General features: G+C 42.9%; 1 protein-coding gene across 1 annotated transcript; it reads right to left on the reverse strand.

Moving 5' to 3' along the window:
- Positions 1–23: 23 nt before the first annotated feature.
- LOC121555399 (mucin-5AC) lies at positions 24–27601 on the reverse strand. Its single transcript, XM_041869224.2, has 11 exons — positions 27331–27601; positions 16179–16375; positions 15804–15941; positions 15357–15495; positions 9988–10162; positions 8810–8951; positions 2507–2653; positions 1867–1922; positions 789–1700; positions 621–703; positions 24–523 (listed from the first exon to the last, which is right to left on the reverse strand). Exons 1-11 carry the CDS (start codon positions 27457–27459, stop codon positions 443–445), a joined length of 2199 nt encoding a protein of 732 aa, XP_041725158.2. The 5' UTR covers positions 27460–27601; the 3' UTR covers positions 24–442.

Consider the following 27601-nt stretch of genomic DNA (forward strand, 5'->3'; position numbering starts at 1 on the left):
GGGGACCAGTATGAAAGAAAAAAAAAAGTTATGCCCTCACTAACTGTAAATCGCTCTGGATAAGAGCGTCTGATAAATGACTTAAATGTAAATGTCACATTACCATACAGGAAAAAACTTCAGTTACCTCTGTTCTTAACCAAACAGGGAAACCACATTTATGTTCTATTTCTTCTTGTAGCCATAAATAATTAACATTTTAGTCATTCAACTAATATCCAGAGCGACGTACTGTCAGTTCATTCAACTAATCTTGGTAACCCAGAACAAAAATCATAATTTATGTTACGTGCGTCTGTCCACGAGAGATAAGTACAAAACAACCAAATACAGTCATTGTAAGGAACCCCTTTTTCTTCAAAATAACTATCTGCAGAATCAGATACCAGGAAGGAAATACAAGTAGGAGTGAAGAAACGTGAGATGAATTCCTGTCCCTCCCTCAGGGGCTGATCTCATAAGTGGCTCTCAGGCGTAGTGTGAAGTTCCCTGGCAGCTCTCGTCTGATCAGTTCCTCGCGGAGCTGGAACCAGAACACACGCAGTGATTATCAGGTAGAGCTGAGGAGAAACCTGTCGTTAGCTGACTATGAACCTGTCTGATCTGACAGTGAGACTGACCTGCTGTAAGACCACATTTCTGATGTAATCATCTGTTAGTGTGATCAGAGAGGACAGTTTTATCCTCAGTCCAACAATGTATCCTGTGGATACACAGTCAAAATTACTACAACACACACACACACACATTATTTTTAAAATTTGAAAAAAAGTTAATATTGTACTTACTAGGCCCAATGATGTTTAATGTATTGACCACATTATTGGTTGTGAGATTGGTGGTTGGGTTTGTACTTAAAGTTGTGGTCATTGTGGTAGTTGTGTTCACTGTGTTAGATGTGTTCACTGTGATAGGTGTGTTCACTGTGTTAGATGTGTTCACTGTGATAGGTTTGTTCACTGTGTTAGATGTGTTCACTGTGATAGGTGTGTTCACTGTGTTAGATGCGTTCACTGTGTTCAATGTGTTCACTGTGTTAGATGTGTTCACTGTGATAGGTGTGTTCACTGTGTTAGATGCGTTCACTGTGATAGGTGTGTTCACTGTGTTAGATGCGTTCACTGTGATAGGTGTGTTCACTGTGTTAGATGCGTTCACTGTGATAGGTGTGTTCACTGTGTTAGATGCGTTCACTGTGATAGGTGTGTTCACTGTGTTAGATGTGTTCACTGTGATAGGTGTGTTCACTGTGTTAGATGCGTTCGCTGTGATAGGTTTGTTCACTGTGTTCAATGTGTTCACTATGATAGTTGTGTTCGCTGTGATAGGTTTGTTCACTATGATAGTTGCGTTCGCTGTGATAGGTTTGTTCACTGTGTTCAATGTGTTCACTATGATAGTTGTGTTCACTGTGATAGGTTTGTTCACTGTGTTAGATGTGTTCACTGTGATAGGTTTGTTCACTGTGTTCAATGTGTTCACTATGATAGTTGTGTTCACTGTGATAGGTTTGTTCACTGTGTTAGATGTGTTCACTATGATAGTTGTGTTCACTGTGTTAGATATGTTCACTGTGGTAGGTGTGGGTTCTGTGGTAGTTGTGGTTGCCTGTGTACTGAAATTTGTGGGTGCGGTTGTGAGTTCAGTAGTTGGTTGGGTGGTAGTTGGAGGTGCAGTTGCATTCTGTGTGGTTCTGATCGCTGCAGCACAAAGACAGACAAGACAAGACAAAGATTGGTTGATTGATTGGTAATTGTCTCAAACATGCATTTCAACTAGCATCTGTAAGTAACCGCGAGACTACCAGAACACCAGAAAGGGGATCAATAACATCAAGAGAACATGCTGTAGTTATACTGTACCCACCGCTTGTGTTTCCAACACTGACGATCACGCAGCGCAGCTCAGAGTGATACTTGGAGCTGATCAACAGAAGTGGGAACATCCGTTACACTGTTCAGATCTTTGCTTAAACAGCATTTTAATCAAACATTTCAAAACCAAACAAACCACATACCATTGGTTTTAATGAATCATTACAAAACCAAACAAACCACATACCATTGGTTTTAATAAATCATTACAAAACCAAACAAACCACATACCATTGGTTTTAAGAAACCATTACAAAACCAAACAAACCACATACCATTGGTTTTAAGAAACCATTACAAAACCAAACAAACCACATACCATTGGTTTTAATAAACCACTACAAAACCAAACAAACCACATACCATTGGTTTTAATAAAGCATAAAAAAAAAAAAACACATACCATTGACGGGAAAGGGAAGGAACTTAGTCAGTTGCACAACTGAATGCATTCAACCAAAATGTTTCTACATTTACATTTAACTGATAGTCTTGATAGTAGGCTACAGAAATGCTGGATTAAACAAGTTTTCAAGTTGAAGTTAATTTTTTGCCTTAATTTAATCGGGGTAAGTCATTGGAACACAATATATTGTGCTGTAAGTTTCCAGTTTAAGGGGCTGCAGACTGACCTGTTGTTCGCTCCCCGAGCGATGAAGCACACAGGATAGTACCCTCTCTCCTCATCCTCAGTGGGCGTCCATCTTAGAAGGTACTCTCCTGGGACCGTGGTGTTCTTTGTGATAGTGGAAGGTCCACTCACCAACAGCTCGGAAACCCTTCAAACACACAGGGAGGAAAAAAATAAATAAATACAATGTCATTTTATTTGTCTCTGCCAGCAAATCATCCTCCTAAAAGATAGGCTATATCATATATGCAAAACGTAGCACGTGTCGCTGTCATCATTCTTGCTGCTTCCAGTTCAGTATCCATACCTGCGAGATCAGGTGCGCCTGTGGTCTCAGTGAAATAGACCAGGCTGTAGCCCACCTGTTTTGAGCCCCACATTTTTAGCCAAAAATAATTATATATATATATATATATATATATATATATATATATATATATATATATATATATATATATATATATATATTTTTTTTTTTTGGGCATTAATAGGTGTCACATATCAGTTCTCAAACTATGTAAAAAAATATATATTTTTAATATATCATTGAGTTAATAAAGCCGCATACAAACATGGTCTCTTTTTTGTTTTCTTGAGTAAGGCAGCTCCATAATGCAGGTGTTTCAGCCTAGCTCAGTGCTTTCTATGGTGCTGGGGCAGCCAACATGCAGGTGTTTCAGCCTAGCTCAGTGCTTTCTATGGTGCTGGGGCAAGCCAGCGGAAAATACGGAGCGTAGCGCCCGATTGGCTCAGTGTTCTGTCACTCATGGGGACCCTACGTCACAGGCCAAGTCTAAATTCTTAGTAAAGAGCCCTATATGTCCTGCCATAGTTATATTATAAGTACCCTTCCAGGAAGGTTCAAGGTCATTGGCCACAAATAAAATGACGTCAAAACACGTTATATCTACAGTAGCTTTGATTGGACTGATCATGTCAACATCACACTTTCAAAATCTTAGCTAGCAGTCATCATCATGAATCAAGTCAAAAATCTACTGGCAAATCCTTTTTAATCCTTGTCATATGAAGATAAATAATGAAGATAAATTATAGATAAAACGTATAGGTGCGCATCGGCCATTGGACATAAACATTACACAACAAGTTGGAAATCGCAAATTTAACAATGGTGGTTTGGAAGGAATCCGTGGCTAACTGCAAGCATTGCAAAGCGATCACTAGCCTCCTATTCAGTGGAGTGGTTGTGCGGTTTTATTTCCAAGTTCCCACCATAAATCCAGAGAATCCCAGACTTTGATGACAGAATTTGCCCACAAAGGACCGTCGCGCCACCTTCCTGTTTAAGTAAGCAAGGTGAGTCCAAAAATGAATTGTATGCTGCAGCATAAATGATGTAATATGCCAGTGAATTGTGTTCAATTTGTTCAATTGTGTTCAATGTGCCTCACCCTAATAATTTGGTCTATTTTCTCCTCATAATTTCGCCTACTGTTCTGACTTGGTGCTGCACATGTAGCCTATAACCTGTTTTAGAGAAACGTCATCATCGAATATTGTAAGAGCTTTCATTGTCTGCTTATAAGCCCCCTTTATTTATCCTACGGTTCTGACTTGGTGTACAGGGAGAACGCTGTAAGAACGGCCCATGTTCTGAATTCTGTCGCTGTACATTTCAAAAGTGCTGAACAAATAGTTATATTGACTACGTCCGTCCTAGATCGCTCATTAATGTCTTCATCGAAATTACGGATTGCCTCTTATCCGCTCGTCGTCCCCTTATGCCATAGTTTGTACATCTCAATTGTCAGTAAAAACCACATTTGTTTAAGCAAGTCAGCCATATCAGCTATGTTTTTTTTTTAAGGCAGTAAATGAACTGTTTCGCTGACAGACAAGGTTTGCTGATAGCCATGGGGCGGCGCACAATTGGCCCAGGGTAGCTAGTCTGCTAGTTGGCTATGGTGTCATAGTTGGCTAGCTGAACAAAGTGGGTTGAGTCTATTCCTTTAAACATTGAACCGCTGTGGTTCACAACAATTCTGATTTCCAAAGGCGGAAGTTGGGAGAGTTTTTTGTTCGGGTGGTTCAGTGAAACAATTTTAGTTTCTGAGGTAGAAGTTTTTGGTGAGGGAGGCCCTGCTCTCTCCGCTCCCAGATGCTTAGTCCATTTCATTCCGATCTCCTCTGCATTTTTGTAGCCATTTGCTACAGCCTGTCAACTATGCCTCTGCCTATCCCTGTTCTCTCCTCTCTGCACAGGCTACACAAACGCACCACACCGCGTGGCTGCTGCCTCTCCAACCTGGTGGTCCCTGCACGCACCACCCACGTGGAGTTCCAGGTCGCAGGCAGCCTCTGGAACTGCCGTTCTGCTGCCAACAAAGCTGACTTCATCCCAGCCTATGCCAACCTCCAGTCCCTCGACTTCCTGGCGCTGACGGAAACATGGATCACCACTGAAAACACCGCTACTCCTACTGCTCTCTCCTCGTCTGACCATGTGTTCTCGCATACCCCGAGAGCATCTGGTCAGAGGGGTGGTGGTACAGGAATCCTCATCTCTCCCAAGTGGACATTCTCAATTTTTCCCCTAACCCATCTGTCTATCTCCTCATTTGAATTCCATGCTGTCACAGTCACTAGCCCATTTAAGCTTAATATCCTTGTCATCTATCGCCCTCCAGGTTCCCTTGGAGAGTTCATCAATGAGCTTGACGCCTTGATAAGTTCCTTCCCTGAGGATGGCTCACCCCTCACAGTTTTGGGGGATTTCAACCTCCCTATGTCCACATTTGACTCATTTCTCTCTGCCTCCTTCTTTCCACTCCTCTCCTCTTTTGACCTCACCCTCTCACCGTCCCCCCCTACTCACAAGGCAGGCAATACGCTTGACCTCATCTTCACTAGATGCTGCTCCTCTACTAATCTCACTGCAACTCCCCTCCATGTCTCCGACCACTACTTTGTTTCCTTTTCTCTCTCACTCTCCTCCCACACTACTCACTCTGCCCCTACACAGATGGTAATGCGCCGCCGCAACCTTCGCTCTCTCTCTCCCACTACTCTCTCCTCTTCCATCCTATCATCTCTTCCCTCTGCTCAATCCTTCTCCCTCCAATCTCCTGATTCTGCCTCCTCAACCCTCCTCTCCTCCCCTTTCTGCATCCTTTGACTCTCTGTGTCCCCTATCCTCCCGGCCGGCTCGGTCCTCCCCTCCAGCTCCGTGGCTTGATGACTCATTGCGAGCTCACAGAACAGAGCTCCGGGCAGCGGAGCGGAAATGGAAGAAAACTAAACTCCCTGCCGACCTGGCATCTTTTCACTCCCTCCTCTCTACATTTTCTTCATCTGTTTCTGCTGCTAAGGCCACCTTCTACCACTCTAAATTCCAAGCATCTGCCTCTAACCCTAGGAAGCTCTTTGCCACATTTTCCTCCCTCCTGAATCCTCCCCCCTCCTCTCTCTCTGTGGATGACTTCGTCAACCACTTTGAAAAGAAGGTTGACGACATCCGATCCTCGTTTGTTAAGTCTAATGACACTGCTGGTCCTGCTCACACTGCCCTACCCTATGCTTTGACTTCTTTCTCCCCTCTCTCTCCAGATAAAATCCTGCGACTTGTGACTGCAGGCCGCCCAACAACCTGCCCGCTTGACCCCATCCCCTCCTCCCTTCTCCAGACCATCTCCGGTGACCTTCTCCCCTACCTCACCTCGCTGATCAACTCATCCTTGACCGCTGGCCATGTCCCTTCCGTCTTCAAGAGAGCGAGAGTTACTCCCCTTCTCAAAAAACCAACACTCGACCCCACTGATGTCAACAACTACAGACCAGTATCCCTTCTTTCTTTTCTTTCCAAAACTATTGAGCGTGCCGTCTTTAGCCAACTCTCTTGCTATCTCTCTCAGAATGACCTTCTTGATCCAAACCAATCAGGTTTCAGGACTGGTCATTCAACTGAGACTGCTCTTCTTTGTGTCACGGAGACTCTCCGCACTGCTAAAGCTAACTCTCTCTCCTCTGCTCTTGTCCTTCTAGACCTGTCTGCTGCCTTTGATACTGTGAACCATCAGATCCTCCTCTCCACCCTCTCCGAGATGGGCATCTCCGGCGCGGCTCACTCCTGGATTGCGTCCTACCTGACCGGTCGCTCCTACCAAGTGGCGTGGCGGGAAGCTGTCTCCGCACCACGTGCTCTCACCACTGGTGTCCCCCAGGGATCGGTTCTGGGCCCTCTCCTTTTCTCCCTATACACCAAGTCACTTGGCTCTGTCATATCCTCACATGGCCTTTCCTATCATTGCTACGCTGACGATACACAACTAATCTTCTCCTTTCCCCCTTCTGATAACCAGGTGGCGAATCGCATCTCTGCATGTCTGGCAGACATATCAGTATGGATGACGGATCACCACCTCAAGCTGAACCCTGGCAAGACGGAGCTGCTCTTCCTCCCGGGGAAGGACTGCCCGTTCCATGATCTCGCCATCACGGTTGACAACTCCGCTGTGTCCTCCTCCCAGAGTGCGAAGAGCCTAGGCGTGACCCTGGACAACACCCTGTCGTTCTCTGCCAACATCAAGGCGGTGACCCGCTCCTGCAGGTTCATGCTCTACAACATTCGGAGAGTGCGACCCTGCCTTACACAGGAAGCAGCGCAGGTCCTGGTCCAGGCACTTGTCATCTCCCGTCTGGACTACTGCAACTCGCTGTTGGCTGGGCTCCCTGCCTGTGCCATTAAACCCCTACAACTCATCCAGAATGCCGCAGCCCGTCTGGTGTTCAACCTTCCCAAGTTCTCTCACGTCACCCCCCTCCTCCGCACACTCCACTGGCTTCCAGTTGAAGCTCGCATCCGCTACAAGACCATGGTGCTTGCCTATGGAGCAGTGAGGGGAACGGCACCTCTGTACCTTCAGGCTCTGATCAGTCCCTACACCCAAACGAGGACATTGCGTTCATCCACCTCTGGCCTGCTGGCTCCCTTCCTCTGCGGAAGCATAGCTCCCGCTCAGCCCAGTCAAAACTGTTCGCTGCTCTGGCACCCCAATGGTGGAACAAGCTCCCTCACGACGCCAGGACAGCGGAGTCACTCACCACCTTCCGGAGACATTTGAAACCCCACCTCTTTAAGGAATACCTGGGATAGGATAAAGTATTCCTTCTAACCCCCCCCAAATTGTAAAGTGGCTATCCCACTGGCTATAGGGTGAACGCACCAATTTGTGAGTCGCTCTGGCTAAGAGCGTCTGCTAAATGACGTTAATGTGCCCTTGAGCAAGGCACTTAACCCTAATTGCTCCTGTAAGTCGCTCTGGTTAAGAGCGTCTGCTAAATGACTAAAATGTAAATGTAAAAAATGGGAGGGAATGGCCAGCAGGGATGTAGAGCATGGCGTTTGCAACTCCAGGGTTGTGGGTTCGATTCCCACTGGGGGCCAGTATAAAAAAGAATGTATGCACTCACTAACTGTAAGTCGCTCTGGATAAGAGCGTCTGCTAAATGACTAAAATGTAAAAAAATGTAAAAGGTATGCTATAAAAATAGCTCAAGAGAAAGTGTAAGTTTCTCCAACTCTGCTCTCTTCAAACTACATCTAGCCTATTGGCTGATATATCCCAGTAATACAGATAGCCTATTGGCTGATATATCCCAGTAATACAGATAGCCTATTGGCTGATATAGCCCAGTAATACAGATAGCCTATTGGCTGATATAGCCCAGTAATACAGATAATATAATGGTCCACGTGAGAATCTCAGGAAATCTATTAATATATTTTTTTAAATGCTAATTTGATATTGCCCATCGGGCGCAAAATTGCTGAAGCCATGGCTGGCAAGTGAGCTGCTCCACTACGCATAACATAACACTGTGGGACAGAAATCAGTCACGCTCAGACCTCAAAGTTCCAGATCCACAGTCCACTGCCGCTCAGTACTGACAAATAGTTTTACAATGTGTTTCTCTCACTGTCATAATGCATTAGGCCAGGGGGGTCAAACTCTATTCCTGGAGGGCCTGCTGGTTTTTGTTACTTCCTTTCAATTTGTGTCGAATTAAGACCTAGACAACCAGGTGAGGGGAGGTCCTAACTAATCAATTAGGACCTAGACAACCAGGTGAGGGGAGGTCCTAACTAATCAATTAAGACCTAGACAACCAGGTGAGGGGAGGTCCCAACTAATCAATTAGGACCTAGACAACCAGGTGAGGGGAGTTTCTAACTAATGAATGAACTTAATTGATCAACACACCCGTCCGTCGAACTATTACGTTTAAAACCCCTGATTTAGGCTATACCTATCGGCTATGTGTTTCCACGTTTATTTTCTCTTACGTGGATTGGGTAGCCTGTGCTCTGACAGTGATTTCCAGGGGTTGGTTCACAGAGGCGTAGAGCAGTGCACCCTGGGCTGGCGTTGGAGACAGGAACATGGGTAGGTATAGCCCCTCCATACAGGATGGCACCGGGGGGTCCACTGAAAGACAAACCATGGAGTTTTGAAATACAACAGATTGCTGCATGTTTTTCAGAATGAATCAGTACCACAACCACGCTACAGGGTTGGCAACTCTGCATAAAATGCAATGACAATCACTACTTCTACTGGAAACAAGGCATAGGCATTATCTTATTTTTTATAAAAAGAAACTACTTATTAGAAACTACCTAGATATAAAGATAAACTACACTGAACAAAAATATAAACACAACATGTAAAGTGTTGGTCCAATGTTTCATGAGGTGAAATAAAAGATCCCAGATATGTTCCATACGCACAAAAAGCTTATTTCTCTCACATTTTGTGCACACATTTGTTTACATCCCTGTTAGGGAGCATTTCTCCTTTGCCAAAATAATCCATCCACCTGACAGGTGTGGCATATCAAGAAGCTGATTAAACAGCATGATCATTACACCGGTGCACCTTGTGCTGTGGACAGTAAAATGCCACTCTAAAATGTGCAGTTTTGTCACACAACACAATGCCACAGATGTCTCAATTTTTTGAGGGAGTGTGTAATTGGCATGCTAACTGCAGGACTATTCACCAGAGATGTGGCTAGAGAATTGAAAGTTCATTTCTCTACCATAAGCCGCCTACAACGTCGTTTTAGAGAATTTGGCCATACGTCCAACCGGCCTCTCAACCACAGACCACGTGTATGGCGTCGTGTGGGCGAGCAGTTTACTGATGTCAACGTTGTGAACAGAGTGCCCCATGGTGGCGATGGGGTTATGGTATGGGCCGGCATAAGCTACGGACAACGAACACAATTGCATTTGATCGATGGCAATTTGAATGTACAGAAATACCATTACGAGATCCTCAGGCCCATTGTGAGGCCCTTTTTTTTTTTTAAGGTTTCTTTGACCAACAGATGCATATCTGTATTCCCAGTCATGTGATTTCAATTGACTGATTTCCTTGTAAGAACTGTAACTGAGTAAAATATTTGATATTGTTGCATGTTTATATTTTTTTGTGCAGTGTCTAGATCATATATATGTACCTCTCACTGCAAACTGAACAGGCAGTTTGCTGAGTGTATTATTTGAGGTCCTGTTAGATTGAGATCCGTTAGTATAGGAGAGAGAGATGGACTGAGTCGGGAAGTCCTCCATCATCATCTGGACTGCATATGTTCCAGTGGTGTTTCTGTTGCCCCAGAATGACAAGGTGCAGTCCTAAGGGAGACAAGATCAAAACAACATTAAAGGGGCAATCCACGATTGCTACATACATTTTTTTACTTTTAAATTAATTATATTAACCCATAGATTCTTGAAGGATATAACTTATAAATGCCTTATGAAGTAGGGGAGGGAATGGCCGGCAGGGATGTGGCTCAGTTCGTAGAGCATGGCGTTTGCAACACGAGGGTTGTGGGTTTGATTCCCACGGGGGGCCAGTATGAAAAATAATGTATGCACTCACTAACTGTAAGTCGCTCTGGATAAGAGCGTCTGCTAAATGACTAAAATGTAAATAGCTAAATAGGGTTGGGAACCCGCTGTAAATCAGTGACGCCTCGCAACACGTCAAAGCAGTGCGAACAGATCACCGACCATTTCGAATCCCACTGTACCTTCTCCGCTATGCAATCTGGTTTCCGAGCTGGTCATGGGTTCACCTCACCCACGCTCAAGGTCCTAAACGATATTATAACCGCGATCGATAAAAGACAGTACTTCATCGACCTGGCCAAGGCTTTCAACTCTGTCAATCACGTGGTCCTCTGTAGCTCAGCTGGTAGAGCACGGCGCTTGTAACGCCAAGGTAGTGGGTTCGATCCCCGGGACCACCCATACACAAAAATGTATGCACACACGACTGTAAGTCGCTTTGGATAAAAGCGTCTGCTAAATGGCATATTATATTATTATATTATTATCACCACATTCTTATTGGCAGACTAAATAGCCTTGGTTTCTCAAATGACTGCCTCGCCTGGTTCACCAACTACTTCTCAGATAGAGTTCAATGTGTCAAATCGGAGGGCCTGTTGTCTGGACCTCTGGCAGTCTCTATGGGGGTGCCACAGGGTTCAATTCTCGGGCCAACTCTATTCTCTGTGTATATCAATGATGTCGCTCTTGCTGCTGGTGACTCTCAGATCCACCTCTACGCAGACGACACCATTTTGTATACATCTGGCCCTTCATTGGACACTGTGTTAACAAACCTCCAAACGAGCTTCAATGCCATACAACACTCCTTCAGTAGCCTCCAACTGCTCTTAAACACTAGTAAAACTAAATGCATGCTCTTCAATCGAACGCTGCTGGCACCCGCCCGCCCGACTAGAATCACTACTCTCGGCGGGTCTGACTTAGAATATGTGGACAACTACAAATACCTAGGTGTCTGGTTAGACCGTAAACTCTCCTTCCAGACTCACATTAAGCATCTCCAATCCAAAGTTACATCTAGAATTGGCTTCCTATTTCGCAACAAAGCCTCCTTCACTCATGCTGCCAAACATGCCCTCGTAAAACGGACTATCCTACCGATCCTTGACTTCAGCGATGTCATTTACAAAATAGCCTCCAACACTCTACTCAGCAAATTGGATGTAGTCTATCACAGTGCCATCCATTTTGTCACCAAAGCCCCATATACTACCCACCATTGTGACCTGTATGCTCTCGTTGGCTGGCCCTCACTACATATTCGTCACCAAACACACTGGCTCCAGGTCATCTATAGATCACTGCTAGGCAAATCCCTGCCTTATCTTAGCTCATTGGTCACCATAGCAACACCCACCCGTAGTATGCGCTCCAGCAGGTATATCTCACTGGTCATCCCCAAAGCCAATACCTCCTTTGGCCGCCATTCCTTCAAGTTCTCTGCTGCCAATGACTGGAACGAACTGCAAACATCTCTGAAGCTGGAGACTCTTATCTCCCTCACTAACTTTAAGCATCAGTTGTCAGAGCACCTTACCGATCACTGCACCTGTACACAGCCCATCTGTAATTAGCCCACCAAACTACCTCATCCCCATATTGTTATTTATTTTGCTTATTTGCACCCCAGTATCTCTATTTGCACATCATCTCTTGCACATCTATCACTCCAGTGTTAATACTAATTGTAATTATTTTGCATTATGGCCTATTTATTGCCTTACCTCCATAACTTGCTACTTTTGCACACACTGTATATAGATTTTCTATTGTGTTATTGACTGTATGTTTTGTTTACCCCATATGTAACTCTGTGTTGTTGTTGTTTTTATCGCACTGCTTTGCTTTATCTTGGCCAGGTCGCAGTTGTAAATGAGAACTTGTTCTCAACTGGCTTACCTGGTTAAATAAAGGTTAAACACATAAAAAATAAAAAAACAATCAAATGCCTTGCTTGGGCGGAGCTCCAAAGGTGCTCACTAGATTAGTGTCAACATTGCAGGAGGATGGCTGGGAAATCACTGATTAAAACCTACATTTTATTATTTCAATCAGTTTACTGAGAATCAGGGGATTTGAATCAGTTTACTGAGAATCTGGGGATTTGAATCAGTTTACTGAGAATCTGGGGATTTGAATCAGTTTACTGAGAATCTGGGGATTTGAATCAGTTTACTGAGAATCTGGGGATTCTAATCAGTTTACTGAGAATCTGGGGATTTGAATCAGTTTACTGAGAATCTGGGGATTTGAATCAGTTTACTGAGAATCTGGGGATTTGAATCAGTTTACTGAGAATCTGGGGATTTGAATCAGTTTACTGAGAATCTGGGGATTTGAATCAGTTTACTGAGAATCTCGGGATTTGAATCAGTTTACTGAGAATCTGGGGATTTGAATCAGTTTACTGAGAATCTGGGGATTCTAATCAGTTTACTGAGAATCTGGGGATTTGAATCAGTTTACTGAGAATCTGGGGATTTGAATCAGTTTACTGAGAATCTGGGGATTTGAATCAGTTTACTGAGAATCTGGGGATTTGAATCAGTTTACTGAGAATCTGGGGATTTGAATCAGTTTACTGAGAATCTCGGGATTTGAATCAGTTTACTGAAAATCTGGGGATTCGTCTCTAAAGTGCATCATCTACCCTAATTAGTGGTGTGCAACAGAAATACTTTTTGGAAACAAACTTGGGACCGCCATCTCAACCTGGAAAGTTATAGCAATCACATGATTGTCATTCAACCATCAACAACAACTTATCAACTAACTATATAACACTTAACACTAGACGCGCCGAGACAGTCATTTTGACTGCATATACATTTTAAAGTGAAATATCTCAGCTAGTTTTTTAAGTCATGCCCCAATCTTTCCCTAAATAAGTCTATTTAACACAGAGATGTTTTTAGAATTTCGATATCACAAACAGTTTTAGGAAGAAAGTTCTTATTTATTTATTCTCGAGCCAAATTTTCAAATCCACCTACAGAATCACATGCAGGTAAGATTTTGATTTCTATATAGTATCAGAAGAGCAGATTCTGAGGTTTCCAAAACACTTACATTTGTCAACACTCAACATTTTTCTAGATACCACTTTCTCCAAGAAGAACCACTGTTCCTCTCGAAGTGAGCACACTGCAGCAGATACAGTAACATAAACTAATGAAAATGCTATTGTTATTTTTGAAATATATATATTTTTGTATTCTAATGTCACCAAAGACCGTCATAAACACACCCAAAGTATTATTTTTCAGATATAATATAGATGTGACTGGAAGGCATGCGTTATGATTCTGAACGATCAGAGAGTTAGCAACAATGACAAGAAGCTGCCATGTGGGGAATCGTAGATGGCTCGTTTCAGCTCGTTGTATCTTGTTATAAATACCATGTCTTGTTTTCAGGTGTTTGACTGATGTCATGTCTATGCTAATATGGCAAAAAGAAATAGCTAGCTAGCTAACCAACAACTGTAACTATGTATTTGAGAGACAACAAGTGCTCATTGTGAAAGTGTATTTTATGTTTTCAATAAACAATGTTGTCAACAAGCTAAGCCAACCCCTTCTGTTTTGCCCCATAGTTCCGCACGTGTCAGTTTTGTTGCTAAAGTAGCCTATCTTACAGCAGCCCATGACCTAATGTACTGTAATTCAGAAAGTCATGTTTATGTTACTCTAACATTGAAGTTATGACATTAACCTGCTTTGGCCAGCTGGTTAAATGACAGTAACCTGCTTTGGCCAGCTGGTTAAATGACAGTAATCTGCTTTGGCCAGCTGGTTAAATGACAGTAACCTGCTTTGGCCAGCTGGTTAAATGACAGTAACCTGCTTTGGCCAGCTGGTTAAATGACAGTAACCTGCTTTGGCCAGCTGGTTAAATGACAGTAACCTGCTTTGGCCAGCAGGTTAAATGACAGTAACCTGCTTTGGCCAGCTGGTTAAATGACAGTAATCTGCTTTGGCCAGCTGGTTAAATGACAGTAACCTGCTTTGGCCAGCTGGTTAAATGACAGTAACCTGCTTTGGCCAGCTGGTTAAATGACAGTAACCTGCTTTGGCCAGCTGGTTAAATGACAGTAACCTGCTTTGGCCAGCTGGTTGCAGCCTTGGCATGTTAAATGACAGTAACCTGCTTTGGCAAGCTGGTTAAATGACAGTAACCTGCTTTGGCCATCTGGTTAAATGACAGTAACCTGCTTGGCCAGCTGGTTGCTGCCTTGGCATGTTAAATGACAGTAACCTGCTTTGGCCAGCTGGTTAAATGACAGTAACCTGCTTTGGCCAGCTGGTTGCAGCCTTGGCATGTTAAATGACAGTAACCTGCTTTGGCAAGCTGGTTAAATGACAGTAACCTGCTTTGGCCAGCTGGTTGCTGCCTTGGCATGTTAAATGACAGTAACCTGCTTTGGCAAGCTGGTTAAATGACAGTAACCTGCTTTGGCCAGCTGGTTAAATGACAGTAACCTGCTTTGGCCAGCTGGTTGCTGCCTTGGCATGTTAAATGACAGTAACCTGCTTTGGCCAGCTGGTTATTTGACAGTAACCTGCTTTGGCCAGCTGGTTGCAGCCTTGGCATGTTAAATGACAGTAACCTGCTTTGGCAAGCTGGTTAAATGACAGTAACCTGCTTTGGCCAGCTGGTTAAATGACAGTAACCTGCTTTGGCCAGATGGTTTCTGCCTTGACATGTTAAATGACAGTAACCTGCTTTGGCCAGCTGGTTAAATGACAGTAACCTGCTTTGGCCAGCTGGTTGCTGCCTTGGCATGTTAAATGACAGTAACCTGCTTGCGGGGAATCTGTAAACATATTTTTTTCCCCGTTGTGTTTCCTGCCCTGTTAGAGCAGCCAAATACTGCACAGAAATTGACCGTGGTGATGATTAAGGGTTAATTCCCTACTATCATCATCATAGTCCATCGTTTCCTGTGTTGTTTTATTTGGATACTAACCCCTCGTAGACTGAAGTCATTAGGAAGGTTACTAGATGTGGCACACTCATCCGTTGGTACGGCATATCTGCATCTGACCATATCCCCATCCGGATCAAAGGACAACAGGTTGAAATCTCTTTGACAATTAACAGGGACACTGTGAGAGAGAGAGAGAGAGAGAGAGAGAGAGAGAGAGAGAGAGAGAGAGAGAGAGAGAGACAGAGAGAGAGAGAGAGAGACAGAGACAGAGACAGAGAGAGAGAGAGACAGAGAGAGAGAGAGAGAGACAGAGACAGAGACGAGAGAGAGAGAGAGAGACAGAGAGAGAGAGAGAGAGAGAGAGAGAGAGACCATTATTGCAGTGTTTCAGACCTGTTTCCTATTGACTGAATACAACACACAGATTGATAAAATCACTTGTTCATCGAACTAAATCACTTTACACTGATAAGTAGCAGTATTTACCTCATCAGAGGTATGACAGTGGTCTGTGGAGATCGGTTGACTTTCCCTGTGTCAGACCTGACCCCAAGGTCCACATGAGTCAACAGCCTCCAAGAATTAACAGAATTATCGTTGAATACCCAGCAATAGCCATCCAATCTGTAATGATAAAGAGACAAATGTGAAAGGTGAGTTCCAAAAACACATCCTAAACACTCTTGTTGTTATGGTGTTCATCATGTACAATACTGTGTGCATTAACTAATGTTGCCCATATGCTATAGAACTACTTTGGTAACCAGGATGTAATAACTTAGCTGTGCACTGTTACTACAAATCAGGTTAATAAAAATACTGGTAATGGATGGATGATTTTAATATAAAAGAAACACTCACTGTAGATCAAAAGTTTGTATGTTATTGGAGACGTGTCTAGTCATGACTCCTTCTGTCTGACACCAGCCCTCAGATATATCCTGGCTCACTGCCTTAACCACTAGACTGGTCTCATTCCCACAGTCCCCACTGACACAATTCCAGGTATCAGTAAAACAGCCGCTAGAGTGAAAGGCTGTCTTGTAACGAAGGTCCACCTGCAACAACACACTTCATAAGACCACCACTTCAGACACATTGCAAGACTGCTGTCTTTAACAAGTGTGCAACAAAGACAAATGTGCTCTTTGGTAAAGGGGGTTAGAGAACAAGGAGGAGCAAACCATTCTTCATATAGCTAAATGGTTTTATCATTATGGTATGTTCAATAGTACAAAACATTCTAAACTCTGATGCATTTCAGCCTTTGTCAGGGATGATACAACATGCCTTCTCTTTGAGAACAAACCCTGTACCAGGGAGTGGTTAGGCACAAAATAATCATTGGTGGACACCACTTTGTTATCAACAATAGACAATATCAATTCAAAATTGTGAAATATATATATATATATATACAATGTATAGTGGGAGTCTTCATACCACTTCCTACACAGTTTGCTGCCTTCGAATTACATCTAAATATGGATTAGATTTTTTCCTATTTCTCTACACAGCCTACTTCACATTCCCAAAAACAAAAGATAAATTGTAGAAAAATGTCCTAATTCATAAAAATACAAAAAAAAACGAAATGTCTTGATAGTGTATGTCTTCACACCCCAGAGTTAATGCTTGGTGAAAGTACCTTTTGCAGCCATTACAGCTGTGAATCATTTTGAATAAGATTGTATTGAAACCTTGTCTCTGATTTCCAAGCAGATTTAAGTCATGACGATGGAGACTGGAACATTCAGGAACACTCATTACCTCTTGGTGAGCCATTCAGTTGTGTCTTTAGCATAAACATTTTTGGTTATTGATTCTCTGTATTTTCAAGTATTGTGGTGGCAGCATCACGTTATGGGTATGCTTGTCACCGGCAGGGACTGAGGAGTTCGTCAGGATCAAAATAAATATGAAAAAAGGAAAGTTAGAGAAACTCTCCTCAGTCTTCTGAAAACCTAACCCTGGGATAGTTTTATTTTTCAGCAAGATAATTACACATACTAAAGACACACCAGATTGGCTTTACTGAGCTTGAGCACTTTGTGTTGCCCTAAGAGTTGTGCAAAGTTGGTGGAATCTTATAAAACATTTTCACAACTGTAGTGGCTGTAAAAGGTGCTTCCACCAAGTATTAACTCAGTGGTGTGAAGACGTGTATTTTTTATTAATGTGGAACATTTTCATAATATTTTTATTTCACTGTTGCAGTTGTCATCAATCAATCAATCAAATTCATTTATAAAGCCCTTTTTACATCAGCAGATGTCACAAAGTGCTATACAGAAACCCAGCCTAAAACCCCAAACAGCAAGCAATGCAGATGTAGAAGCACAGTGGCTAGGAAAAACTCCTTAGAAAGGCAGAAACCTAGAGAGGAACCAGGCTCTGAGGGGTGGCCAGTCCCCTTCTGGCTGTGCCGGGTGGAGATTATAACAGTACAGGGCCATTAAGGCCAGATTTTTATTCAAGATGTTCAAACGTTCATAGATAACCAGCAGGGTCAAATAATAATCACAGTAGTTGTAGAGGTTGCAACAGGTCAGTATATCAGGAGTAAATGTCACTTGGCTTTTCATAGCCGGGCATTTAGAAGTTGAAATAGCAAGTGCGGTAGAAAGAGAGAGTTGAAAACAGCAGGTCCGGGACAAGGTCGCACGTCCAGTGAACAGGTCAGGGTTCCATAGCTGCAAGCAGAAGAGTTGAAACTGGAGCAGCTGCACGACTAGGTGGACTGGGGACAGCCAGGAGTCATAAGGCCAGGTAGACCTTAGGCATGGTCCTAGGGTTCAGGTCCTCCACTGATCTCCAAGATCTCCTCCACTGCTTGAGCCCGAAGGGGCGACAAACCGGACAGGAAGATCACGTCAGTGACTCAACCCACTCAAGTGATGCACCTCTCCTAGGGATGGACAGCACCAGTAAGCCAGTGACTCAGCCCCCGTAATAGGGTCAGAGGCAGAGAATCCCAGTGGAGAGAGGGGAACCGGCCAGGCAGAGACATCAAGGGCGGTTTGTCGCTCCAGGGCCTTTCCGTTCACCTTTGCATGCCAAGGCCAGACTACACTCAATCATAGGACCTACTGAAGAGATGAGTCTTCAGTAATGATTTAAAGGTCGAGACCGAGTCTGCGTCTCTCACGTGGATAGGCAGACCATTCCATAAAAATGGAGCTCTATAGGAGAAAGCCCTGCCTCCAGCTGTTTGCTTAGAAATTCTAGGGACAATAAGGAGGCCTGCGTCTTGTGACCGTAGCGTACGTGTAGGTATGTATGGCAGGACCAAATTGGAGAGATAGGTAGGAGCAAGCCCATGTAATGCTTTGTAGGTTAGCAGTAAAACCTTGAAATCAGCCATAGCCTTAACAGGAAGCCAGTGTAGAGAGGCTAGCACTGGAGTAATTTGATCAAATGTTGGTTCTAGTCAAGATTCTAGCAGCCATGTTTAGCACTAAGTTTATTTAGTGCTTTATCCGGGTAGCCGGAGAGTAGAGCATTGCAGTAGTCTAATCAAAAGCATGGATTAGCTTTTCTGCATAATTTTTGGACAAAACATTTCTGATTTTTGCAATGTTACGAAGATGGAAGAAATCTGTCCTTGAAATATTCTTGATATGTTCGTCAAAAGAGAGATCAGGGTTCAGAGTAACGCCGAGGTCCTTCAATTTTTTTTCGAGACGACTGTACAACCATCAAGATTAATTGTCAGATCCAACAGAAGATCTCTTTGTTTCTTGGGACCTAGAACTAGCATCTCTGTTTTGTCTGAGTTTAAAAGTAAAACATGTGCCACCATCCACTTCCTTATGTCTGAAACACAGGCTTCCAGGGTAGGCCATTTTGGGGCTTCACCACGTTTCATTGAAATGTAGAGCTGTGTGTCGTCCGCATTGCAATGAAAGGTGACATTGTGTTTGCGAATGACATCACCAAGAGGTAGAATATATAATGAAAACAATGGTGGTCCTAAAACGGAACCTTGAGGAACACCGAAACTTAGAATTGATTTGTCAGAGGACAAACCATCCACAGAGACAAACTGATATCTTTCCGACAGATAAGATCTAAACCAGGCAAGAACTTGTCTGTGTAGACCAATTAGGGTTTCCAATCTCTCCAAAAGAATGTGGTGATCGATGGTGTCAAAAGCAGCACTAAGGTCTAGGAGCACGAGGACAGATGCAGAGCCTTGGTCTGACGCCATTAAAATATAATTTACCACCTTCACGAGTGCAGTCTCAGTACTATGATGGGGTATAAAACCAGACTGAAGCGTTTCATATAATTATTTGTCTTCAGGAAGGAAGTGAGTTGCTGCACAACAGCTTTTTGTAAAACATTGAGAGGAATGTATAGGCCGATATTTTTTTACATTTTCTGGGTCAAGGTTTGGCTTTTTCAAGAGAGGCTTTATTACTGCCACTTTTAGTGAGTTTGGTTCACATCCAGTGGATCGGGAGCCATTTATTATGTTCAATATAGGAGGGTCAAGCACAGGAAGTAGCTCTTTCAGTAGTTTAGTTGGAATAGGGTCCAGTATGCAGCTGGAAGGTTTAGAGGCCATGACTATTTTCGTGAATGTGTCAAGAGATATACTTGAGTGTCTCCGTTGATCCTAGGTCCTGGCAGTTTTGTGCAGACTCAGGACAGCTGAGCTTTGGAGAAATACGCAGATTCAAAGAGGAGTCTGTAATTTGCTTTCTAATGATCATGATGTTTTCATTGAAGAAGTTCATGAATTCATCACTGCTGAAGGGAAAGTCATCCTCTCTTGGGGAATGCTGCTTTTTAGTTAGCTTTGCGACAGTATCAAATAGACATTTGGATTGTTCTTATTCTCCTCAATTAGGTTAGAAAAATAGGCTGATCGAGCAGCAGTGAGGGCTCTTCGATATTGCTCTGTACTTTCTTACCAAGCTAGTAGGAAGACTTCCAGTTTGGTGGAGCGCCGTTTCCGTTCCAATTTTCTGGAAGCCTGCTTCAGGGCTCGGGTATATTCTGAATACCAGGGAGCTAATTTCTTGTGACAAATGTTTTTTGTTTTTAGGGGTGCGACTGCATCTAGGGTATTACGCAAGGTAAAATTTAGATCCTCAGTTAGGTCGTTAACTGATTTTTGTACTCCGACATCCTTGAGTAGGTGGAGGGAGTCTGGAAGGGCATCTAGGAATCTTTGGGTTGTCTGAGAATTTATAGCACGGCTTTTGATGGTCCTTGGTTGGGGTCTGAGCAGATTATTTGTTGCGATTGCAAACGTAATAACATGGTGGTCAGATAGTCCAGGGTAATGAGGAAAAACATTTAGATCCACAATATTTATTCCACGGGACAAAACTAGATACAGGGTATGACTGTGGCAATGAGTAGGTCCGGAGACATGTTGGACAAAACCCACTGAGTCGTTGATGGCTCCGAAAGCCTTTTGGAGTGGGTCTGTGGACTTTTCCATGTGAATATTAAAGTCACCAAAAATTAGAATATTATCTGCCATGACTACAAGGTCCGATAGGAATTCAGGGAACTCAGTGAGGAACTCTGTATACGGCCCAGGAGGCCTGTAAACAGTAGCTATACAAAGTGATTGAGTAGGCTGCATAGATTTCATGACTAGAAGCTCAAAGACGAAAACGCAGTCATTTTGGCGGGGTAAAATGCGTAAATGTTAGCAACACCTCCGCCTTTGGGGGATGCGAGGGGGATATGGTCACTAGTGTAACCAGGAGGAGAGGCCTCGTTTAACAGAGTAAATTCATCAGGCTTAAGCCATGATACATTTTGTATACCTTCTCAAACAGCTATATGCATTCACACATCATGTCTTCTCTTGAGTTGGACTCGGGGATGGAACAACTGTTGATCATCTGAGCTTGTTTTATGTTTGTCTCCCACATCTGTTGCTAATTGATTGGTAATGATGTTAGGCACAATATAGGATAATTGTTTGCCAAAAACTGTAATTTTTATAATGCCATTCCTGGTTATAGGTAACAATCCTTCGTATGAACTGCGTACATTATTGCGTGTGTAAAGGATGGGTCCCAATCTCTCAAAGGCCCTAGGATACAGGTGGACAGGGGTGGTCTGCCAGTCGCTTGGGATGGGGGGAGGTTTTAACAATTGGAGGTTTACTCAGTAGCAGTGAAAATATCATGGTACACCTCTATGGACACTCAATCATTATGGTACTTTTTAATGGTAAGTTTACAATCATATGTTATGATAGCCTAATAGTTGGCTTTATACAGCACCCGATGTCACAGGAAGGCCAAAAAGATCATTCAAGGACATCAACCACCCGAGCCACTGCCTGTTCACCCCGCTATCATCCAGAAGGCGAGGTCAGTACAGGTGCATCAAAGCTGGGGCCGAGAGACTGAAAAACAGCTTCTATCTCAAGGCCATCAGACTGTTAAATAGCCATCACTAGCACATTAGAGGCTGCTGCTGCCTATTGAAATCACTGGCCACTTTAAGAAATGGAACACTAGTCCCTTTAATAATGTTTACATATCTTGCACTACTCATCTCATATGTATATACTGCATTCTATTCTATAATATTCTACTGTATCTTACTCCATGCCGCTCTGTCATTGCTTGTCCATATATGTACAGTGGGGGAAAAAAGTATTTAGTCAGCCACCAATTGTGCAAGTTCTCCCACTTAAAAAGTAATTTTCATCATAGGTACACGTCAACTATGACAGACAAATTGAGAGAAAAAAATCCATAAAATCACATTGTAGGAATTTTAATGAATTTATTTGCAAATTATGGTGGAAAATAAGTATTTGGTCACCTACAAACAAGCGAGATTTCTGGCTCTCACAGACCTGTAACTTCTTCTTTAAGAGGCTCCTCTGTCCTCCACTCGTTACCTGTATTAATGGCACCTGTTTGAACTTGTTATCAGTATAAAAGACACCTGTCCACAACCTCAAATAGCCACACTCCAAACTCCACTATGGCCAAGACCAAAGAGCTGTCAAAGGACACCAGAAACTAAATTGTAGACCTGCACCAGGCTGGGAAGACTGAATCTGTAATAGGTAAGCAGCTTGGTTTGAAGAAATCAACTGTGGGAGCAATTATTAGGAAATGGAAGACATACAAGACCACTGATAATCTCCCTCGATCTGGGGCTCCACGCATGATCTCACCCTGTGGGGTCAAAATGATCACAAGAACGGTGAGCAAAAATCCCAGAACCACACGGGGGGACCTAGTGAATGACCTGCAGAGAGCTGGGACCAAAGTAACAAAGCCTACCATCAGTAACACACTACGCCACCAGGGACTCAAATCCTGCAGTGCCAGACGTGTCCCCCTGCTTAAGCCAGTACATGTCCAGGCCCGTCTGAAGTTTGCTAGAGTGCATTTGGATGATCCAGAAGAGGATTGGGAGAATGTCATATGGTCAGATGAAGCCAAAATAGAACTTTTTGGTAAAAACTCAACTTGTCGTGTTTGGAGGACAAATAATGCTGAGTTGCATCCAAAGAACACCATACCTACTGTGAAGCATGGGGGTGGAAACATCATGCTTTGGGGCTGTTTTTCTGCAAAGGGACCAGGACGACTGATCCGTGTAAAGGAAAGAATGAATGGGGCCATGTATCGTGAGATTTTGAGTGAAAACCTCCTTCCATCAGCAAAGGCATTGAAGATGAAACGTGGCTGGGTCTTTCAGCATGACAATGATCCCAAACACACCGCCCGGGCAACGAAGGAGTGGCTTCGTAAGAAGCATTTCAAGGTCCTGGAGTGGCCTAGCCAGTCTCCAGATCTCAACCCCATAGAAAATCTTTGAAGGGAGTTGAAAGTCCGTGTTGCCCAGCGACAGCCCCAAAACATCACTGCTCTAGAAGAGATCTGCATGGAGGAATGGGCCAAAATACCAGCAACAGTGTGTGAAAACCTTGTGAAGACTTACAGAAAACGTTTGACCTGTGTCATTGCCAACAAAGGGTATATAACAAAGTATTGAGAAACTTTTGTTATTGACCAAATACTTATTTTCCACCATAATTTGCAAATAAATTCATTAAAAATCCTACAATGTGATTTTCTGGAAAAATAATTCATGTTACCTGATGAAATTGCTGTATAATATGATCTTGTTGCCATCTAATGCATAAGTCAACACTGCAGAGCTCTCCCTGTCCTCGGCCATGCCCTGATTGTATTACTGCTGATGATATCTGGAAATGTGTATGTACACCCTGGCCCATCTATTGTCGCTAGCCCCAATTCGTAAAAGCCTGGGTTTTCTGCGCGGTAACACTAGAAGCTTATTACCTAAAATGGATGAATTGAAAGTGTGGGTTCACAGCTCCAATCCAGATGTGTTGGTCATTACTGAGACGTGGTTAAGAAAGAGTGTTTTGAACACTGATGTTAACCTTTCTGGTTAGAACCTTTTTCGGCAAGACAGATCTTCCAAAGGTGGTGGAGTGGCAATCTTTACCAAGGAACACCTTCAGGGCTCGGTTGTCTCCACCAAGTCTGTCCCGAAATGATTAGATTTGCTGGTTTTAAGCATTCAACTTTAAAATAGCTCTTTGTTGACAAAAAATTAAACAAAAATAAGTCTGAATTTATCCTGCTAGGTGACCTAAACTGGGGCATGTTTAAACCACCTGACCAGTCCTAAAGCAATGGGACTCCATAAATCTTTCTCAGATTATTACCAATCCCACAAGGTATGACTCCAAACACCCAGAAAAGGCTACTCTCCTTGATGTTATCCTCACCAATAATCCTGACAGTTATCAGTCTGGTGTTTTCTGTAATGACCTTAGTGATCACTGTTTTACAGCCTGTGTTCGTAATGGCTGCTCAGTGAAACGACCTGTCCTGATCTGTCATAGACGCTTGCTAAAAAACTTTAATGAGCAAGTCTTCCTTCATGACCTGGCCTCTGTAAATTGGTATAGAATCAGCTTGATCCCCTCTGTCGAAGACGCTTGGACCTTCTTTTTTGATATTTTCAGTGATATTGTTAACAAACACGCCCCCATAAAGAAAATGAGAATTAAAAACAGGTTCAGCCCCTGGTTTGACCGTGATCTGGCAGAGTTACTCCACCTCAAGAATTCCATTTGGCGAAAGGCTCGGCACACGCATACTCAGGCTGACTGGCTCTCGTTCAGGCAAATGAGAAATAAGTGCACTCAGGCTTTCCGGAAGGCCAAAGTTAGTTACTTTAAGGAGCAGTTCTCTCTCTGTGGGTCTAACCCCAAGAAGTTCTGGAAAAAGGTGAAAGACCTGGAGAAGAAACCCTCCTCCTCACAGCTGCCCATGTCCCTTAATGTTGATGATGTGGTTGTTACTGACAAGGAGCACATGGCTGAGCTCTTATCACCACTTCATTAAGTCAGGATTCCTATTTGACTCAGCCATGCCTCCTTGCCCGTCCAACATTTCCTCATCTCCCAACCCTTTTAATGCGACACGCCCTGATGCTCCTCCCTCTTTTCCCCCTGCCCCGCTACACAGTTTCTCACTGAGTCTGAGGTGCTAAAGGAGCTCCTTAAACTTGTCACCAAAAAAAAACATCTGGGTCAGATGGTTTAGACCCTTTCTTCTTTAAGGTTGCAGCCCCTATCATCGCCAAGCCGGTCTCTGACCTTTAACCTCTCTCCTCTCTGGGGAGGTTCCCATTGCTTGGAAGGCAGCCATGGTGAGTCCTTTATTTAAAGTGGGAGATAATGCTGATCCTGACTGTTATAGGTCCATTTCTATCTTGCCCTGTTTATCAAATGTGTTGGAAAAACTTGTCAATAATCAACTGAGTGGCTTTCTTGATGTCTATAGTATTCTCTCTGGTCTGCAATCTGGTTTCCGCTCAGGTTATGGATGTGTCACTGCAACCTTAAAGGTCCTCAATGATGTCACCATTGCCCTTGATTCTAAGCAATGTTCTGCTGCTATTTTTATTGACTTGGTCAAAGCTTTTGATACGGTAGACCATTCCATTCTTGTGGGTCGGCTAAGGAGTATTGGTGTCTCTGAGGGGTCTTTGGCCTGATTTGCTAACTACCTCTCTCAAAGAGTGCAGTGTATAAAGTCAGAACATCTGCTGTCTCAGCCACTGCCTGTCACCAAGGGAGAACCCCAAGGCTCGATCCTAGGCCCCACGCTCTTCTCAATTTACATCAACAACATGGCTCAGGCAGTAGGAAGCTCTCTCATCCATTTATATGCAGATGATACAGTCTTATACTCAGCTGGCCCCTCCCCGGTTTTTGTGTTAAACGCTCTACAACAAAGCTTTCTTAGTGTCCAACAAGCTTTCTCTGCCCTTAACCTTGTTCTGAACACCTCCAAAACAAAGGTCATGTGGTTTGGTAAGAAGAATGCCCCTCTCCCCACCGGTGTGATTACTACCTCTGAGGGTTTAGAGCTTGAGGTAGTCACCTCATACAAGTCCTTGGGAGTACGGCTAGACGGTACACTGTCCTTCTCTCAGCACATATCAAAGCTGCAGGCTAAGGTTAAATCTAGACTTGGTTTCCTCTATTGTAATCCCTTGTAGATTTTATTCTAGCAAATTTTGAAGACTGTGCAAGGGGTGTGTAGACTTTCACTAGGCACTGTATTATCAAAATGCATATTAAAGCTTGAAATACTGAGAAGAATAAGTATAAGTAGGGAATAGGAGTGGGTACAAGTAGTGATAAGTAGTGATAAGAAAAGTAGTGATAAGTAGAGAATAAGAAAAGTAGTGATAAGTAGAGAATAAGAAAAGTAGTGATAAGTAGAGAATAAGAAAAGTAGTGATAAGTAGAGATAAGAAAAGTAGTGATAAGTAGAGAATAAGAAAAGTAGTGATAAGTAGAGATAAGAAAAGTAGTGATAAGTAGTGATAAGAAAAGTAGTGATAAGTAGAGAATAAGAAAAGTAGTGATAAGTAGAGAATAAGAAAAGTAGTGATAAGTAGAGAATAAGAAAAGTAGTGATAAGTAGAGAATAAGAAAAGTAGTGATAAGTAGAGAATAAGAAAAGTAGTGATAAGTAGAGAATAAGAAAAGTAGTGATAAGTAGAGAATAAGAAAAGTAGTGATAAGTAGAGAATAAGAAAAGTAGTGATAAGTAGAGAATAAGAAAAGTAGTGATAAGTAGAGAATAAGAAAAGTAGTGATAAGTAGAGATAAGAAAAGTAGTGATAAGTAGAGAATAAGAAAAGTAGTGATAAGTAGATGATAAGTAGAGAATAAGAAAAGTAGTGATAAGTAGAGAATAAGAAAAGTAGTGATAAGTAGAGAATAAGAAAAGTAGTGATAAGTAGAGAATAAGAAAAGTAGTGATAAGTAGAGATAAGAAAAGTAGTGATAAGTAGAGAATAAGAAAAGTAGTGATAAGTAGAGAATAAGAAAAGTAGTGATAAGTAGTGAGAAAAGGAGAGCAATACTTGACAAAGAACACTAGATGGAAGCAAACATGGACCACAGACCAAAGGGGAACGTGTGAGTCCCATTTCTACCAGACTATTTTACAAGCCTCTTGAGCTAAGAATAGGTTTGCAAAACCCCCAGTAATTTACCAAAGTTGCTATTTATTTTTGTCATTTTACGTTAGGAAAACTCCTTGAATGTTTTCAAAATTCTGGTAGTTTACTGATAAATTTAGAAAGTTACCGGTAATATTCCAACCCTGTGAAGAACCAATTTTTCAAGATGACAGCAAGAACAAATAAGCATTTCTCTCAGTTGAAGAAAAACACGTAAGAACACTTAGAGCTGAAATATGTAGAAATGTGAGTTATAGATCTGTCTTTTTGCATCTTTTACTTTCGGTTTTATACACCAGATTCAAACAGCTGAAAATGCTATATTTTTGGTTATGGAAAATATATTTCACAGCGGTTTAGATCTACACTATAATGCTTGTTTTGTCACAAACTGAAATCAGGCAAACTATTAGAATTTTAGCAACCAGGAAATGGCGGAGTGATTTCTACATAATGCAGCTTTAATTGGACGCATCATCATTGTCATTGGTCTTACCCTGAAGGTTCCGTCTGGGTTGGTCCCCCTGGGGTTGAAGGTCATGGTTCCTCCTAAGAAGTGGGAGGCCCAGGAGCTGGAGACCATCATCAGCAGCAACAGCGGTAGTGAGGACTGGGAGGAAGACATGGTGCCTGTCTCTGTCTCTCTGTCTGTGTCACTCTGAGTACCGACACGGCTTTAATAAACACACACGTTCAGTAGAGGCACATGCGCACATTAACCTGCAAGCACACTGAAGCACAATGAATTGCCCGCACACACTCACACT

The sequence above is a fragment of the Coregonus clupeaformis genome, unplaced genomic scaffold (assembly GCF_020615455.1).
Source record: "Coregonus clupeaformis isolate EN_2021a unplaced genomic scaffold, ASM2061545v1 scaf0076, whole genome shotgun sequence".
Taxonomy (NCBI): domain Eukaryota; kingdom Metazoa; phylum Chordata; class Actinopteri; order Salmoniformes; family Salmonidae; genus Coregonus; species Coregonus clupeaformis.

What these genes read in the sequence shown, in the direction of transcription:
- LOC121555399 (XM_041869224.2), bottom strand. Translation starts at nt 27,459, where the DNA reads ATGTCTTCCTCCCAGTCCTCACTACCGCTGTTGCTGCTGATGATGGTC. An exon ending in ATGACTTCAGTCTACGAGGG is followed by an intron (nt 10,163 to 15,356) that starts GTTAGTATCCAA and finishes TGTCTCCCTTAG; the next exon opens with GACTGCACCTTGTCATTCTG. An exon ending in GAAATGTGGTCTTACAGCAG is followed by an intron (nt 524 to 620) that starts GTCAGTCTCACT and finishes TTCTGGTTCCAG; the next exon opens with CTCCGCGAGGAACTGATCAG.